Here is a 16,095-nt window from a genome sequence, read left to right on the forward strand (position 1 = left end):
TAGGTTTCGGCCACTGCTGCATGGGACCCTTCTGTGCATGATTCAGTGCACTTGAATAGGGTAACACCTCAAAATGAGAGAATCTATTTGATTGTGAAGATTACAGTCCAACTCAGCCACCCTGCTGCAATGGAACTTGTGCTACGTAAAAGAATTGCTGCAAATATTTACAATAAGCAGGTGGTGGATGAATTCTGCTTAATGTATCTTGTTTTGACTGTATTTCTTTTTTGTTGACTTAACTGTTGGGATAAAATTTAGAAATAATAAACTAAACCAGGAAGTATGCACATACAATGCTGTTTTTTAAAAATAAAAAACCACAGAAATGTTTTGTTGATGTTTAGTTTCGTTACTAAAGGAACATGCAGAATAACAAAAGGAACATAAACAAAGGAAGGTATACAAAGCTTGATAAATGTTTAAATAGAAAGGTTAGCTTATGGTTGTAGTAATTTACATTCCAATTTATGCAATCAAATAAAGGTGTTTTTCATAATGTTGCATGTGTTGATGGAGGGTGAAAACAATGTTCAATTGTTTTTACAAAGTAAAATAATACCATGTTTCTTTTAATTTTTTGCCATTCCCAGTGAGGTATTGGGTGGGATGAAAAATATGCTAAGGAGGCTGAATTGGGATGCCAGGATGAGAGTTAGCCCCTACCCCATTGCATGTGACATGAACCTGCAAGAAACCATTTTCTTAGCTTGCTTTAATCACACTATTCATCATATGAATACTTTATTCTTTAATTCCCCCCTAGAGTTTTACCCAGAGTCTCAAACGAAGAATATCTTTGAAGAATATATGGTATGCTTGTGGTGTGACCTATGAAATAGTTTCAAATATACCAAAGGTAAATTCTACTGTACTTTTTTCAATAAGTTAGAATAAATGAAAAAAATCAAAGTAAAAGAGATTCCTGTAAACTGCATCCTCAAAGTACTGTTTTAGGCATTCTGAAGAGGCATCTGTATAAGGACTGCATAACGTTGTGTTCTGTTTGTGTCCCAGTTTTAAACAGATTAAATTAAACAGTTTAATTTTTAGGCCACAGAAGAAATTGAAGATCGGGAGACACTGGCTCTGATGGCAGCCAGAAGTGAAAATGAGGGTGCATCTGATGGTGAAACTTACATTGAGAAGTATACTCGTGGAGTGTTGCAGGTAGAAAACATTTTGAGTCTTGAACGATTAAGACAGGTGAGTAGAAAAAAGCTTCAGGCCAAATTAGTTTAGTTATTGTAAAACAATTGCCACAAGAGATGTCTCATATTTCCATTTTCTTTACCTTTACTATCAGAATGCTGGCAAACGTTTAATGTGAACTTGCTCTTGGGATGCAATTTTGATATAATGTTCCATTCTTTATCTGTCTTCAGAGATATCAAACCTGATTAAAGTAAAAATGATTTTTCTGTATTAATAAATATACCCTTATATATACTTTCTGAAGTGAGTTTTAATTGCCTAGATCTCTATGTGAAACTACGGATTTCAATTTACTCATTCTATCTTAACACAGGCAGTCACAGTCAAAGAGGCTATTTCTACTAAGACTCGACACATGCAGCGGAGTGTCAGTACACCAAATGTCCACAATGTAAGATAATTTTTCAAGGTGAAAGACTCACATATTACTAAAAATGTTAAGGTTGTAGACAAAACGTATTCATTTTGACCCTGGAGAAATTGAGATTAATCAGTAGAATAAGTTGTCAAAGGAAATTGTGACATATTCTATGTATTCCAGTAGTTATTTGTCAGGGATAATTTAGATTTAATGCTCCTTTCCTACATGCAAGTATAACCCTCCTTTCCTTTAAATGCAGGATATACAGTACATAAGTGTTCATGAAGTTCTATTGCCATGTTTGTCAGTCTTTTGTTTATTTCAAATGCAGCCTAGGCTTAGCAGTGGGTGAGGAGACTGCAGTTCTCATGTGAAGGCCAACCTGCTGCTAAGCAGGCTGATAGCATTCATTGGGCTCATATTTATTTATTATTGTGTTTTAGGTGTCCTGTAGTCGATTAGATATTTCTGGCTGTGATGAAGATAAGGTATGAACATTAAGTGAGCAGATGTGGTGGCACCTTTTCGAAAATGTAGTCAAATAGAATTGCCTTTTCCTTCCTATTTGATACAAGAAAGCCTTAACTTTAGTCTTCAGTAATAATGATAGGTTGTTTAGAACAGGAATGTATAATCTGATGCATTACTGACTCGAGAAAATCAAGTTGAGCTGATCTCAGGGTGCTTCACAAAATAAAATATGAAAGACTGTCAGTTATTTCTCTGGTGCAGGGGCATGTGGAGGTGCAAAAAATTTCTCAGGGTAGTTAGTATTGAATCAATTACCAAAAAAGTCCTAGGTATCTTCCCTGTGAAATAGGAGAGATTACGGGGTATTTTTGTAATAGATTTTAACAAAATAAGGCTGTGCTCCATGGAGCAAGTACCACTGAATGCATTGGGGATATACTTCTGAATAAAATGCACAGGACTGAGTTGCATAAAATAAATTTGAAAAGTTTTGGTAGTAATAAAAAACATGTATGTGTGAGAGAACATTGACTATTTTGAAAGGATCTGAACTCTTTTTTGTAGCTTGAAAATGAACATTTTCCTGTTTCTTTTCTTGGTTGTTTATGACTTTAGGGTTGGTCAGAAGGTCATCTAGATGTATTAGATTGTTCTTCCAGTTATCAAGATGTATCATGTTATGGTACTTTACCCAGAGATTCTCCTCGCAGAAGTAAAGATGCTGGTGGTAAGATTTTTATTGTGTTTAGTTTTAATTGGGTCAATATATGAAATTATTAATATAAAGGGTAAAGGGTACCCCTGTCTGTACGGGCCAATCGTGTCCAACTCTAGGGTTGCACGCTCATCTCGCTCAAGAGGCCAGGAGCCAGCGCTGTCCGGAGACACTTCCGGGTCACATGGCCAGCGTGACTAAGCGGCATCTGGCGAGCCAGCACCAGCGCCGCACACGGAAACGCCGTTTACCTTCCCACTATAAAGCGGTACCTATTTATCTACTTGCACTTAGGGGTGCTTTCGAACTGCTAGGTGGGCAGGAGCTGGGACCGAACAATGGGAGCTCACCCCACCGCGGGGATTCGATTGTGATAGCAAATCCTAGGCACTGAGGTTTTACCCACAGCACCACCCGCTGTCCCTCTTGCAATTCTAGGATGCTATAAATGGCAACAGAGTAGTTTAAAATGGACTCACTATAAATATATTATTAATACACACACACACATATTCATATATATATATATATATATATATATATATATATATCAGTGATGCAAAGGGTATTTCCCTCTGTTCTACTGTCTTTAAATTCTTGTGGTAAGTGTGTATGTGTAAAGCAGCATTCAGTCCTAACGGATACAGTGTTTTAATCTGTTAGCAAAGGCTATTTCTCCCATGATGATGAAGGTTAGCTTGCGGGTGCTTTGCTGCTGCAAGGGCTGAAAACAACAATCCCAGCACCCTTTAAGAAGGTTCTGAAGTAAAAATGGGATGTGCCTCTCCAGACCAAGCACTTAGGATCATATACCAATAAGTTTTATCCCCTAGAATGAGCATTATTATTTTATATAGTAGAATCAATGCACATAGTGCTTTATGTAGTGATATAAGCAGTGATATGTTTAGAGAAGCTTTAAATGTACGTGCATTGTGATATTTTAATATTTTGTTGGAAGCTGCCCAGAATGGCTGGGGAAGCCCAGCCAGATAGGCAGGGTATTATTATTATTATTATTATTATTATTATTATTATTATTATTAGACAGTTTCTCCCCTGAGGAGTTTACAAAAGCAGAGGAAGAGAAGTAGGAAAAGAAAATGTGCACATGCATATACATGACAGCATAAAGGAAGGGGAGGGAGATTTAGTGATAAGAAGGAAAGAAAAAAAATATATTGGAAGCTGCCCAGAGTGGCTGGGACAATCAAGTCAGATGGTCAGGGTACAATTATTATTATAAAGAATAACTGCTTAAGGAACAAGTGATAAAAATTTGGTTTTAGTACTAATGTTGTAGCTTTGTGACTTACTTTGTTTTAAACTGCCAAATTACATATGAGTTGTTACCTTATGCTGACAGGTACATTATCATTCTCTCTTGGGTTATATTAACCAGCAGCTGCACTGAAATTCTAGTGATGCTACGAGTCATATGTAAATAATTACCACTATGTACTTCTACGAAAGAATGGGAGGCTTTTTCTTTTGAGACATCCACAGCTCATATTTAGTTCTCTCTGCAGTATGTTCTGAATTGCAGACAAGCTTTTTGCTAAACTTTGTTTAAGGAAAACCTTCTTGATGCAAAAGGAGGGAGTTGTAGGTGATAAAGTATGTTTACTTTACAAATAGCAGAGAGCATGCTTTAAGACATGCTGGACTGGTTTGCATATAATCCTATACCTTGAGCAAACCTCTCAAACAGTGTGAGAGATGGCACTGTGGATACAGGAGGAGAGGAAATCAGCAAAAGTTGCCATGCCCCCTCCCCGTCACTTAATTAAAAGCCGTTTTCCACGGTGATAAAGTCTGGATCCAACCCTCTCTGTTACTCCACTGTTATTTCGTTGTACAAACAACATTTACCATGAATGGTAAGCAGGGAAATGAACATATTTCATAACATGGCACAAATGAGGATCTAATATGCTCGTCATCATGGTTATTTCCTGTGGTGATTTATATCACTTCCTTTTTCATCTTTTACTTATTTTTGCAGTTGATGTTAGAATAACTAACCTATTTGTGTGTGTGTTTATTTTCATTATCCAAGGTTATGTATCAGAGAATCCTCATGCATCAACCGTCAGCCCATTTAAAGCATTTTCTCCACAGCCACCCAAGTTTTTCAAACCTTTAATGCCAGTAAAAGAAGAACATAAAAAGATCTCCTTTGAAAGTCGGCCTCTACTTAGTAAAGAGGTAGGTAGTTAAGAACTATTATAGTTTCTTAATCTTGATTAATTTGTGTGCAAGTAGCTATTGTCTTTGCCAGTAAATAACTTGCAGCTTGCATTTGTGATATGGAGAATTTGGAATCCTACATTAAAATTCAGCAATTCCTTTTCTCTGTACTGGAATGATAATCCTATTTCATTTTTGTCTCCTTTTGTTCAGCATGGAGTGTGTTTCTGCTTAATCGTTGTCTGTTGAAAAACAGCTGTCCTGAATTGTCAATTTCTTTTATTAGGCTATAGCACTATTTTAGGAAACGGTTTCATTTTTTCCACAACTGAAAACAAATGTGGTGTTGCATGGATTTCTGTAATTAAGCCATTTAACCTCCCTGCCTGAGTTGTTTTAAAAACATGTCCTCCTGTCTTACTAACATGCATGGGTTTGTAAATACCTTATTTGTGTGATGTTTTGTGTGTCTTAACCTTTGCAGAGCATGCCATCATCTCAGGTACATAGCGCTGGTTGTGTTGTGCCCTCAGGAAGTAATGCCAGTAGCATGCCAGTAGAACACAATAACATACATGAGGAAAATATTGTAAGTTTTGCATTGGTTTCTGTCATAATGCCTGGTGGTGGTTTAAGGCCCTCTCATGGGGTGTAATTTTTGCTATACTGTAATAGTGAAGGAAACAAGATGTGCATACAATGTGCATGTTGGCTTTTAAATATGTGGCAAAATGCATAATTTGTTACAATTATTTTAAATTGATCATTCATATATTTTGAAATGATCATTCATATATACGTTTTCAAGGGAAAAGGTAGAACTTTGTAGGGCTTATTCACTGGTAAATTCAGAATGTTAGCATTCATGAACTTTCCAGTACTTCCACATGTTTAATTTGTAGATTGGTTTAGACTGAAAAATGTAAATGTTGAAGTGTACAGCAAAGCAGACTTGCCATTCATTTTCATATATTTGAAATGTCCACCTTTCTTGGCTTCCTCACATAGACAACCAACTTTATAAAATAAAGTGTTGTATACCTAGCGTTGACACTGAAGTGGATACTTCTTGGGTTTAGGCCTGGTTTGGGGACTGAATAAACTTTGGTTGCACTGATGGATGACCTTTACTAAGAGGTAGATGGAATTGGGACCCTGTTACTCTTGCTTAGTCTTTCAGCTGCCTTTGATACCAGTGACCATGGTATCCTCCACGATAAACTGTGTGGAGTGGGTATTAGAGGCACTGTATTACAGTGGTTCCACACCTACCTGCATAGCTAAGTCCAGAGAATAACATTAGGGGAGTGTTCTTTATCCCCTTGGGGTTCTGACATCTATATGAAGTAGTTGTGTGTGGTCGTTAGGAGTTTTGGAGCAGTACACTGATGATATGCAGCTCTATTTATCCATAACATCTGAATCTGGAGAGATTGTGCAAGCCCTGGACCAGAGACTGGATGCAGGCCAATAAATTGTGTTGAAATCTTGTGAAGATTGAGGCTCTTTGAATAGGTGGTTCTCGTTTCCAAATGATAAGCCAGTTGCTTCTTCTGATTGGGGTTATGCTCCCTCTAAAGCATCAAGAGGTGCTCTAGGATACATCTTTGTCATTGAAGGCTAAAACATTTGCACTGGCTGCCTATATGCTACCAGCCCAGGTTCAAAGCCCTTGTGATGATATGAAAGCTGTGAACGGGTTGAGTCCAAGATAATTTAACTACATTGGTAGTTAATCCTCACCACCACCACAAAAGGCATTTTTATACCACTCAAAGTACTTGCTTATTCAGATGCTACTTGACAGCAATTTATGGCCAATCTTGGCTTCTGGAAGCAGATAAGCTTGCAGTTACCTGGCAAGATTCTTAGAGATCAGATCTCTGCCTAGAATGGTAGGTAGTGAAGATAGGCCAGAAAGTTTGAAGTTAAGTGTAAAAGGAGATGAGGAAGAGATCAGAATCAGAAGAGAGAAGTAAAAATATCATTTGAGAGGTTTTGGGTGTTGGGAGCAAGGAGAAAATATATCTTGAGGTGTACCTTTAGCCAGTGGCGTAGCGTGGGTTATCAGCACCCGGGGCAAGGCAAGTAATTTGCGCCCCCTAACCCGGGGCAAGGCAAGTACAGTAATTTACTCTCCCAAGCAGCAGCAGCGAGGCTTCTCTTTCCCCCGCGCTCTCCCGGAGCTGCCTCTTTTCTTTCCTTTTTTCCCTTTCTCCAAGGCTTTTCGCTTTCTCTCCTTAATTGATTCCCCCTCCACACCGCGACGTTTCCTGGCTGCTTCCCCCCCCTTCCCCTCTCTCTCCTCCTCGCTCTGCTTGCCTTGCCCTGCCCTGCCTGAGGGCGCCCTGAGGAGACTCCGCTCTCCTTTTTGACCAGGCGAGGTGGAAAAAAGGGGGAAAAGTCTCTTCCCGCCCCCTCGCCAGACTCCCTGCTCGGCTCGGCTCACTACCCAGGCGGCCAGTGGAGAGAGAGCCGCAATTACCATAAAGCTCCTCTCCCTCCACTTCACCAAGCTGTCAAAGCCCAGCAGCAGCGGCAACGGCAGCAGCAGGCGCAGCCAGACCCCCGCCAGCCAGCCAGCCCGCCCGCCCGCCCGGCTTCCTCTCCTTTTTTTGCCCGCGGCAGAAGGCTTCGCTCTCCCCCTTCCGCGACCTCCTCGCCAAGCCGAGCGAGCACGGGCTCCCTAACCCGTGGATTTTAGTAGGGGCAGAGAGCTGCTAGTGCGAGCACGCCCCCGCCCATGTTGCGCCCGGTGCGGCCGGCCCCCCTGGCACCCCCCACGCTACGCCACTGCCTTTAGCTGTTGAAAGCACAGGAAAACCTTCAGCCCTGGGGGGAGAAGCGTGGAGGGAGATTTAGGGAACAATTGTGTGCCTGGGTGTGCTTTATCTTCTGAATTTCCTCTTTTTCCATTGCAGCCTTTATTGGCTTGGCTTGCCAGTTGACCTGAAGACCCCATAGACAGGCCTGCTTTCATATCTTTAACATCTATACAATGTGAGAAATCAGCCAGGATGATTGTAGGGCATGGGAATCAATATGACTCGCTGATAATGGCACCCAGTGAACCAGTTGTTGCAGGCAAAGAAGCAGCCAGAAAAGTTGGCAACCCTCTAAATTACACAGGAGCCTGGTTAGGGAAAAAAGTTGGTAACCCTTAGTTCTAACCTTTTTTCACTTAATAAATTAGCCACTTAATAGGCATGAACAGTTGTAAATGAATTATTGCCCTTATAAATAGTGCCGTGTTATTTTATATTAATGAGGATCTCTCTTTCTTTCTGGGGTTTTTGATTTCAAGTTTGCCTGATGAGAGGACACAGGTGGCGCTGTGGTCTAAACCACTGAGCCTCTTGGGCTTGCCGATGAGAAGGTTGGCAGTTTGAATCCCCACGACGGGGTGAACTCCCGTTGCTCAGTCCCAGCTCCTGCCAACCTAGCAGTTCAAAAGCACACAAAAAAGTGCAAGTAGTGGGAAGGTAAACAGCATTTCCGTGCGCTGCTCTGGTTTCGCCAGAAGCGGCTTAGTCATGCTGGCCACATGACCCGGAAAATCTGTCTTCAGACAAACGCCGGCTCCCTCGGCCTCTAAAGTGAGATGAGTGCCACAACCCCAGAGTCATCTGCGACTGGACTTAACTGTCAGGGGTCCTTTACCTTTTTCCTGATGAGAGAGTTGTAGCATAGCCTTCTCAAAATGTAATCATATTTAATTAACAAATATTCTGTGGTTATTCCAGTTTCACCACTACCTTGGAGCTAGATGGCTATAGGTGTCAGTGCAGTGGACCTAAGTCCCAGATTTGTCTGTGAACAGATACATGGAGCTGCCACTATCCTTTTATGTTATGCTTTGTTTGTGGACAGCTAAGTGAACTTGATTATGGTATCTATTAACAGCATTACATTCTGGTTTACTACACAGCATAATTCATTTCTATACAAAGAATGTACAGAGAAAGCATTGAGAGGATTTTGCACTTCACTAGTGGAAGATTCTATTTAAAATTATCTACGTTTCTTTTGGTATAAAAACATCAGTTACATTCACTGTTAAAATTACAATTATTTTCATATGTCAACAAACAGTTTTCTTCAAGGTATAGAAACCACATAGACTGCAGAGTAGTTACTTATTGTTGTGTTCACCTGATACTGCCCAAACCTAATTATCCCCTGGCTTTTATGTTTTCTCTGAAAGGATCCTTCAGTGTAGAAAAAGGTTGCAAGAAATTTTCACTTTTCAAGGACATTGACTGGACATAGTGTGCTGACTGTTGATTACTGAGCTAGTGGAGGATAAGCAAGAAGATTCTGAAATGATTAGACCATGTTGGACTAGTTTAAAATGTCTAATGAATGGTGAGCCCTATCTTACAAATTACTCAGTCTATGTCATAGAAATCAATTTTTAGTGGGTAAAACTTAATTCAAGTTCTAACCGGTATAACTCAAACCACTTTTCAGTATTGGCACTGTTCCACAAATTGGATCGTATCATTATATTCAGACTTTACATCCTGCCCATGTAATGCTAAAATTGTTGCTATGCAACTTTAGATTGATATATCAGTGAGAACAACTTAATGTCTCGCCAGAGTGGTGCATGCTCTAGTTATCTCTCGCTTGGACTACTGCAGTGTGCTCTATGTGGGGCTACCTTTGAAGGTGACCCGGAAACTACAACTAATCCAGAATACGGCAGCTAGACTGGTGACTGGGGGTGGCTGCTGAGACCACATAACACCGGTCTTGAAAGACCTACACTGGCTCCCAGTACGTTTCCGAGCACAATTCAAAGTGTTGGTGCTGACCTTTAAAGCCCTAAACAGCCTCGGTCCAGTATACCTGAAGGAGTGTCTCAACCTCCATCATTCTGCCCGGACATTGAGGTCCAGTGCCGAGGGCCTTCTGGTGGTTCCCTCACTGCGAGAAGCCAAGTTACAGGGAACCACGCAGAGGACCTTCTCGGTAGTGGCACCCGCCCTGTGGAACGCCTTCCCACCACATGTCAAAGAGAAAAACAACTACCAGACTTTTAGAAGACATCTGAAGGCAGCTCTGTTTAGGGAAGTTTTTAATGTTTAATAGACTATTGTATTTTAATATTTTGTTGGAAGCCGCTCAGAGTGGCTAGGGAAACCCAGCCAGATTGGGTGGGGTATAAATAATAAATTATTATTATTATGTTAATTATGCTAAAACAAGTATTTTTGCCTTTGGAAAATATATCTCTCACCATAAATGGCCACTTGATAGTGAAGCCATTGAATAAATCTCTACTAAGCATAAAGCTTGGAGAGCACTGCATGCTGTTTTTGGTTATGCAGAAATTCCCTCCCAGCTGTTTTACTGAACTGAGATTTGGAGATTAACAGATACAGAACATGTAGAAATTTCACAGAATGAATTTCTAAGATCTATACTTAGAACCTTACATGGTACTCCAGTAGTTTCTATTACTGCAGAAGTTGGGTTAATGCCCACAAAGTTCCTCACTCTCATGCTGTTTGTATATTATTGCAAGTAGTTTAGAATAAATTGTGATACACTATTGCAAAAATTATTCTTGGCGCAAAGCAGACAAATGCAAAAACAGTTGACTAGCTCACTGTGTGCAAATAATGTCACATCAACCCCCCATGATACCAAGAACTAATATTTAGCTTGCCATGACCACCCCCCTCCAATTATCCAAACTAAATTAAGGGTGTATTTCTATAATAAAGTTAGCAAAACACCCCACTCTTCTATTTTTTTATATATATTTGATTATATATAACATGCTTTTGAAGTTTATTTTCTATGATTTCTCACATTTTGTCCTGTATGTGGTCGATAGCAAATCATGCATACTCTGTCTTGAGAAATTATATCAGAAGTATCATTTCAGAGCAATTGCTATTTGTGAAATGCAGCTTGTTGAGGCTTCTCAATATGAACTTCATTTTGTTATTTATACTAAACACAAGAGGAAATTCCTATAACCATTTTCAGATAGTCTGGCCAGTTCTGATGATTTAGCTGGAAAAAACCCCCATCAACAACTGATAGAATTAGGTTACACTTAAGAGCTGCTAGAGTTGCTGTTACACAGAAATGGACAACATAATTTACTGAAACAAATTCTGCAAACTGAAAATGTGTGATATATGTAAAGATTTGGGCTTTGATCCTAACATCAATTCCACGGGTGGAATGGAGTTCATTTTCACAAAGTGGGTTTTTTCTAATCCTCCTGAAAATTGTTCCTGAGGCTTAGGGGATTTTCCTAATCAGCATAGCATATGATACAGGGGACTGCAGTAGGAAGCAGGTGGCATGACCCTTAAATGTAAGTGCCTTCTGCTTGTACACTATACTGTACCTTTTGGATACAAATTCTAGAGTGCTTCTATATAGTTTGCTTGTTTTTACTTTAGGTGTAATTTTATAGGATCACCACCTTCTGTCTGCTTGCAATGAGGATGAAGTCTTGCATAACCCACTTTGATTAAAGAACAAATATTTGATTAGTATATATTATTTGCAATATAGGAATCTTAGGAAGCTCTATTTAATCCCATTATACTCTCACTAAAATCCTGGCTAGCACACAGGTGTGTAGTGCTTATCAGCAATAAGAATTTTCAGCTCATCTGCATTACCATTACGAACTAGTTGGCTAGTCTAGATCAAGCTTCCTCAATCTAAGCCCTCCAGATGTTTTGAGACTACAATTCCCATCATCCCTGACCACTGGTCCTGCTAGCTAGGGATCATGGGAGTTGTAGGCCAAAAACATCTGGAGGGCCGAGGTTGAGGAAGCCTGGTTTTAAAGTGTAGAAGAAACTTTGCAATGAGCAGGTGGGTGAGAGGAAGAAGTATATCCTAGGAAATTCAAACAAAGGTAACATATAGAGTGGTATTAAACTAAGTAATTGCATGAGCACAATGATTTCCATTTGCATAACGGAACTCTGAAATCTCCAAAGGATTGGGGAAACTCGTAGAACATATTTAGGTGGGGGTGGAAAGGGTGGGGAAATTCCTTGCACTAATGGAACCAGTGACTTAGCACTACTTTGAATTCCACCCATAGATAGATAGCAATTTTAGCTAGATAATAGAAATTGTATATACAAATATTATAAAAGTTACATGCATTACTTGAAGTAGTACAGAAAGAGCAGAAGCATTCCATTGCATACTTGATTGGGCAGGACATCATCTGTTAATGAGAGCTGATTACTTGTTCTGCATTGCTAGAAAACTAAAAAACTAGAGCGACTATTTATGCTGGTGCTTTAAATAACACATAACTTCAGCAGTATCCAATCCAAATAACTTTATTGTACTAGCTATTGGCCATGACAAATACTTCAGCAGTACAGATTTTGGACTCATTTCATTGCTTTAAAAGCAAAGCAATGCAGACCAATAGTTCCATGGAAAGACACATGTTTTTCCTAGTGCCTGGTAGATTTCTCATAAGCTCCACTGTTTCAACTATGCCAGTATTACCTATTGTTTAACACCTTGTCTATGAACACATAGTCCAGGACTAGTTTAATAGACTACTCCTATACTACCTTCCCTTCTTGTATCAAAGATTTAAAATCCACATTCATCTTATGATAGATGCAGAAAGATGTTTAGTTCTAAATGTTGTGTATATGGCAGTATGGTGATCAGGATGTAAACTGGGGTGGGCGGTTGAATCAGACTTTTACAAAATATTTTGTAGCCTGCTTCACCACAGTTGGAATCCTGACAGAAATTTGCTGTAATCATTACCCATGGCAAGAATTTTAATAAAGTTCATTTAATCATTATCTTACTCAATTTAACACAGCTGTGCAGGTGGCTAAAAATGGAGTTGCACAAAAACAAATTATTTGTATTGTATAAGAAAAAATAACTGGCTCTACAATCTATACACGGCCAGTGAAACAATATTTATATTGGACCAACAAGTGAGACCTGAATTAGGATCAGACATCGTTGCTTAAAATGTAGGGATTAAACTCCTTGATAATGGGGTATCTAGTAGGAATGTGGTATCTAGTACCACTAGCCCAAAATAGCTTTAGACTTGGGTTTTTTCAGCTATACTGTGCCCCACTCCCACCTGTCATACCTCAGTTAAAATTGGGTGTGGGGTATGCATGAGGAGTTGGCTAGTAAAAGAAAGTAAGAGCATTTCATTGGATGTGCTCAAATTCTTAAGTAGCAAATTGGATCCCAATCATAAGGTGCACACACATACATGCGCACGCACGCGCGCACACACACACACATCTTTATTTCCTTGATAATCAAACTCTTAGAATAAAGTGAATGGCAAGTGTTCTTAAAATAGCCACGTTCTGGCAACGTTCAGCATTACCCAAGCAGATTTTTGCTTGTGCAGCAGAACTTCTCCTTCTGTCCTCCCACTTGCAACCCCTCCCTAAAAATCTGCTCCGGAGGATTGATGAAAACCCTCCAGAGCAGATCTTTGGGCTGCGCAGGGGAGTGCAGGGGAGGCAAGAGGAAAAGGAATACTCATTGCACAAGTGGGCAGGCATTTATTTATCCTTCATTGATAACTTGTCATGCCTTTGCTTAAAATGCAGAAGTAGTAACTGTAAACCTTTACAATTTTAGCAGGACTCTGAGGATGACGATGAGTTGGAGGCCATTAACAAGAAGCCTTATGTGCCCGAAGAATTTGCTGACTTCAGTGTCTACAATGCCAGCTTGGAAAACAGGGAATGGTTATCCTCTAAAGGAGACTTTGTAAACTCTCGTGTTGTTGAAAAAGAAGTATCTCGTAGTCCTACCACTAGCAGTATTACTAGTGGCTACTTTTCCCACAGTGCCTCTAATGCTACTTTGTCTGATATGCTTGTTCCCTGTAGTGATAGCACAGATCAATTAGCCAATCAGATGAGGGATTTGGATTCTAATGACCATTCTGTAGCCCATCTAACTCACGATTTAAGATCTTCAAACAAGGAGACTTCAGAACCAGAAAGAGACTTGGCAAAATATAAGGTGCTCATGTCACCAGTTAAAGAAAATAGTGCCTTAGCAGCAGAGGTTCCAATGTATGAAAGTACTACTACCATTCCCACACAGTTACAGTGCACAGGTTTGGATTCCTCAGCTAATAAAAACACACCACATGGGATTGAATTTCCATTTCGAGAAGCAACAGTTGAACACACTTCAAATGTTTTTGAGGATCACGCATTTACAGAATTCATGGGTGCTGAAGATGGAAAGGAACTTGAATGTTCTGTAGGTCCACAGTTCTGTTCCAGCAGCTCTTCTAGTCAAAAGAAAAAGGTCTCAACAGCTGGAATGAATTGTGCCTCTGGTTTCTCAGATAATATTTACAACCAGGACAATCCTTTGAGCCATTTGCAATCTGCACCAGTGGGATATCAGCGGTCAAACAGTACTGAAAATCCTTCATTGTCTGTCAGAATAAAAGAGGCTTCATATTGTCAGATGTATGCAGACTCTTTCCTAGCAGATGACTTCATTGGAAAAAATCATTTAGATGTCTCTCATTGTGAAGTTGTTACTTCTGAAGAACACCCTAGTTGGGTGGAAGTGGGGGAACAAGTGTATATTGGTAGTAACAAGCCAGGCATAGTAAGATATGTCGGTCCTGTTGATTTTTCATCTGGTACCTGGGTTGGCATTGAATTACATTTTCAAACAGGTAAGATATGATCCTTTCCATTATATATTTAGAATCCTAGATACAAGTTGTCTGGTGATATTTGTATATCCCAGTATTTTAGGACTGGAGAAGTCCAACTGGTGAAATTAGTAATGCCTGTTTACTTTTATTCATTTACATCCCACCTTTCTTCCTTCATGAAACTCAAGGCAGCACACATAGGCATTTCATTGGGGACCCTAGAGGATGGGGTGCAAAGTGGGGTTGGGTCCAAACCCTGGGATAATTTGTCAGAAAGACTGTTGTAAACAAAGCTAGTTGATAAAGAATAGAGAAAGCTGCCACGTGTCTGCTAGGACCAAGCAGATGATTCCATTGTTGTGGGTGTAGAGCGCTGATGTGCAGTGGCAAGCTGTCAAATACTATTCCAATACTGGCCCAATCTGCATGTCACAGTAAACCTTTGTTTGTCTTAAATCATGGTTTAATTGGATGCATGTGTCTCCCCTGCCTTGTTTCAAACAAGGAATACTATGGCTTATTGTGTTTTCAAACAAACCACAAATAGACTAGACTCTAGTCACAAATTTCTTGCAAGCTCTTCTCCTAAGATAATAAAATATAGCCATACCTCTCTAAAATATCTTTAATTCCAACAACTTTTCTTACAAATTTTAATGATTAAATAAATGAATTTAATCAAGATTATCTCACTTTATGTTCTGGACCTTAATTCACCATATGAGAGGGAAACATTGATAAACAACTGAGGCAAGAAAATAAACCATCAGCAGCAAGTCAGAAATATACCAAGTATGGGGAAGGGGAAGAAACTGCACAAAGACCTGCATGGCAGAAGAGAGGCACTTTCACAATTAAACCATGGTTCAATACAAACAGACTTATCGTGTCATGCAAACGAGCCCATTGATTGCTACTGCATATCAGAGACTTTCAAATATATTATGATCTATTTGCATGTCACAATACTCCCAGGATACTTGCACAACCAGGGAATTTTATTTTAGAGAAGATTCATTAGTAAAATTGACAGCTGAAGATGTTGAGACCTGGGAACAGGACTTTTCCCACAGGTTCCTTTAGTTAAGGACAGAGGAAATTTATCCATATAATCATGCAGTGCTTAATGGTCAGCATGCAGAAGAAAAATAAGCAACTGAAAATATGCCCAGACTGCTCATGGACACTTATATAGGGCACTGGTTACTAGAAAGTCACAAAAGAATCAGAATTGCAAAGTTGGGACCCAAGGGTCATCTAGTCCAATCCCCTGCAATGCAGGAATCTCAGCTACAGCATCACTGACGGCCATCCAGCCTCTGCTTAAAATTTTAAAAAGAAATGTATAGGTCATTCAAGTATAGTGCACAATTGTGTATTAAATTAGTATGATGCACAATTGATGTGACCAGGCAAAAGCAGCATCATATATTTCTAGAAATTGCTGAAGTCTCTTTTCCCATT

General features: G+C 39.7%; 1 protein-coding gene across 6 annotated transcripts in view; it reads left to right on the plus strand.

Annotated features, from left to right (window-relative positions):
* Positions 1 to 16,095, plus strand: part of KIF13A (kinesin family member 13A) — a 70,598-nt gene that overhangs the window by 52,470 nt on the left and 2,033 nt on the right. For 2 of the 6 annotated variants that reach the window (XM_081873332.1, XM_081873334.1), the window contains 9 exons: positions 4 to 180; positions 767 to 859; positions 1,054 to 1,206; positions 1,529 to 1,606; positions 2,020 to 2,064; positions 2,663 to 2,774; positions 4,822 to 4,970; positions 5,437 to 5,541; positions 13,584 to 14,649. In XM_081873332.1, the coding sequence (XP_081729458.1) occupies positions 4 to 180; positions 767 to 859; positions 1,054 to 1,206; positions 1,529 to 1,606; positions 2,020 to 2,064; positions 2,663 to 2,774; positions 4,822 to 4,970; positions 5,437 to 5,541; positions 13,584 to 14,649 (1,978 nt within the window). The remainder of the gene's footprint in view (positions 1 to 3; positions 181 to 766; positions 860 to 1,053; positions 1,207 to 1,528; positions 1,607 to 2,019; positions 2,065 to 2,662; positions 2,775 to 4,821; positions 4,971 to 5,436; positions 5,542 to 13,583; positions 14,650 to 16,095) is intronic. The other 4 variants (XM_081873335.1, XM_081873337.1, XM_081873333.1 and 1 more) reach the window with 3 other exon arrangements.

This window comes from Podarcis erhardii (genome assembly GCF_964252035.2).
Source record: "Podarcis erhardii genome assembly, chromosome: 8".
Lineage (NCBI taxonomy): Eukaryota > Metazoa > Chordata > Lepidosauria > Squamata > Lacertidae > Podarcis > Podarcis erhardii.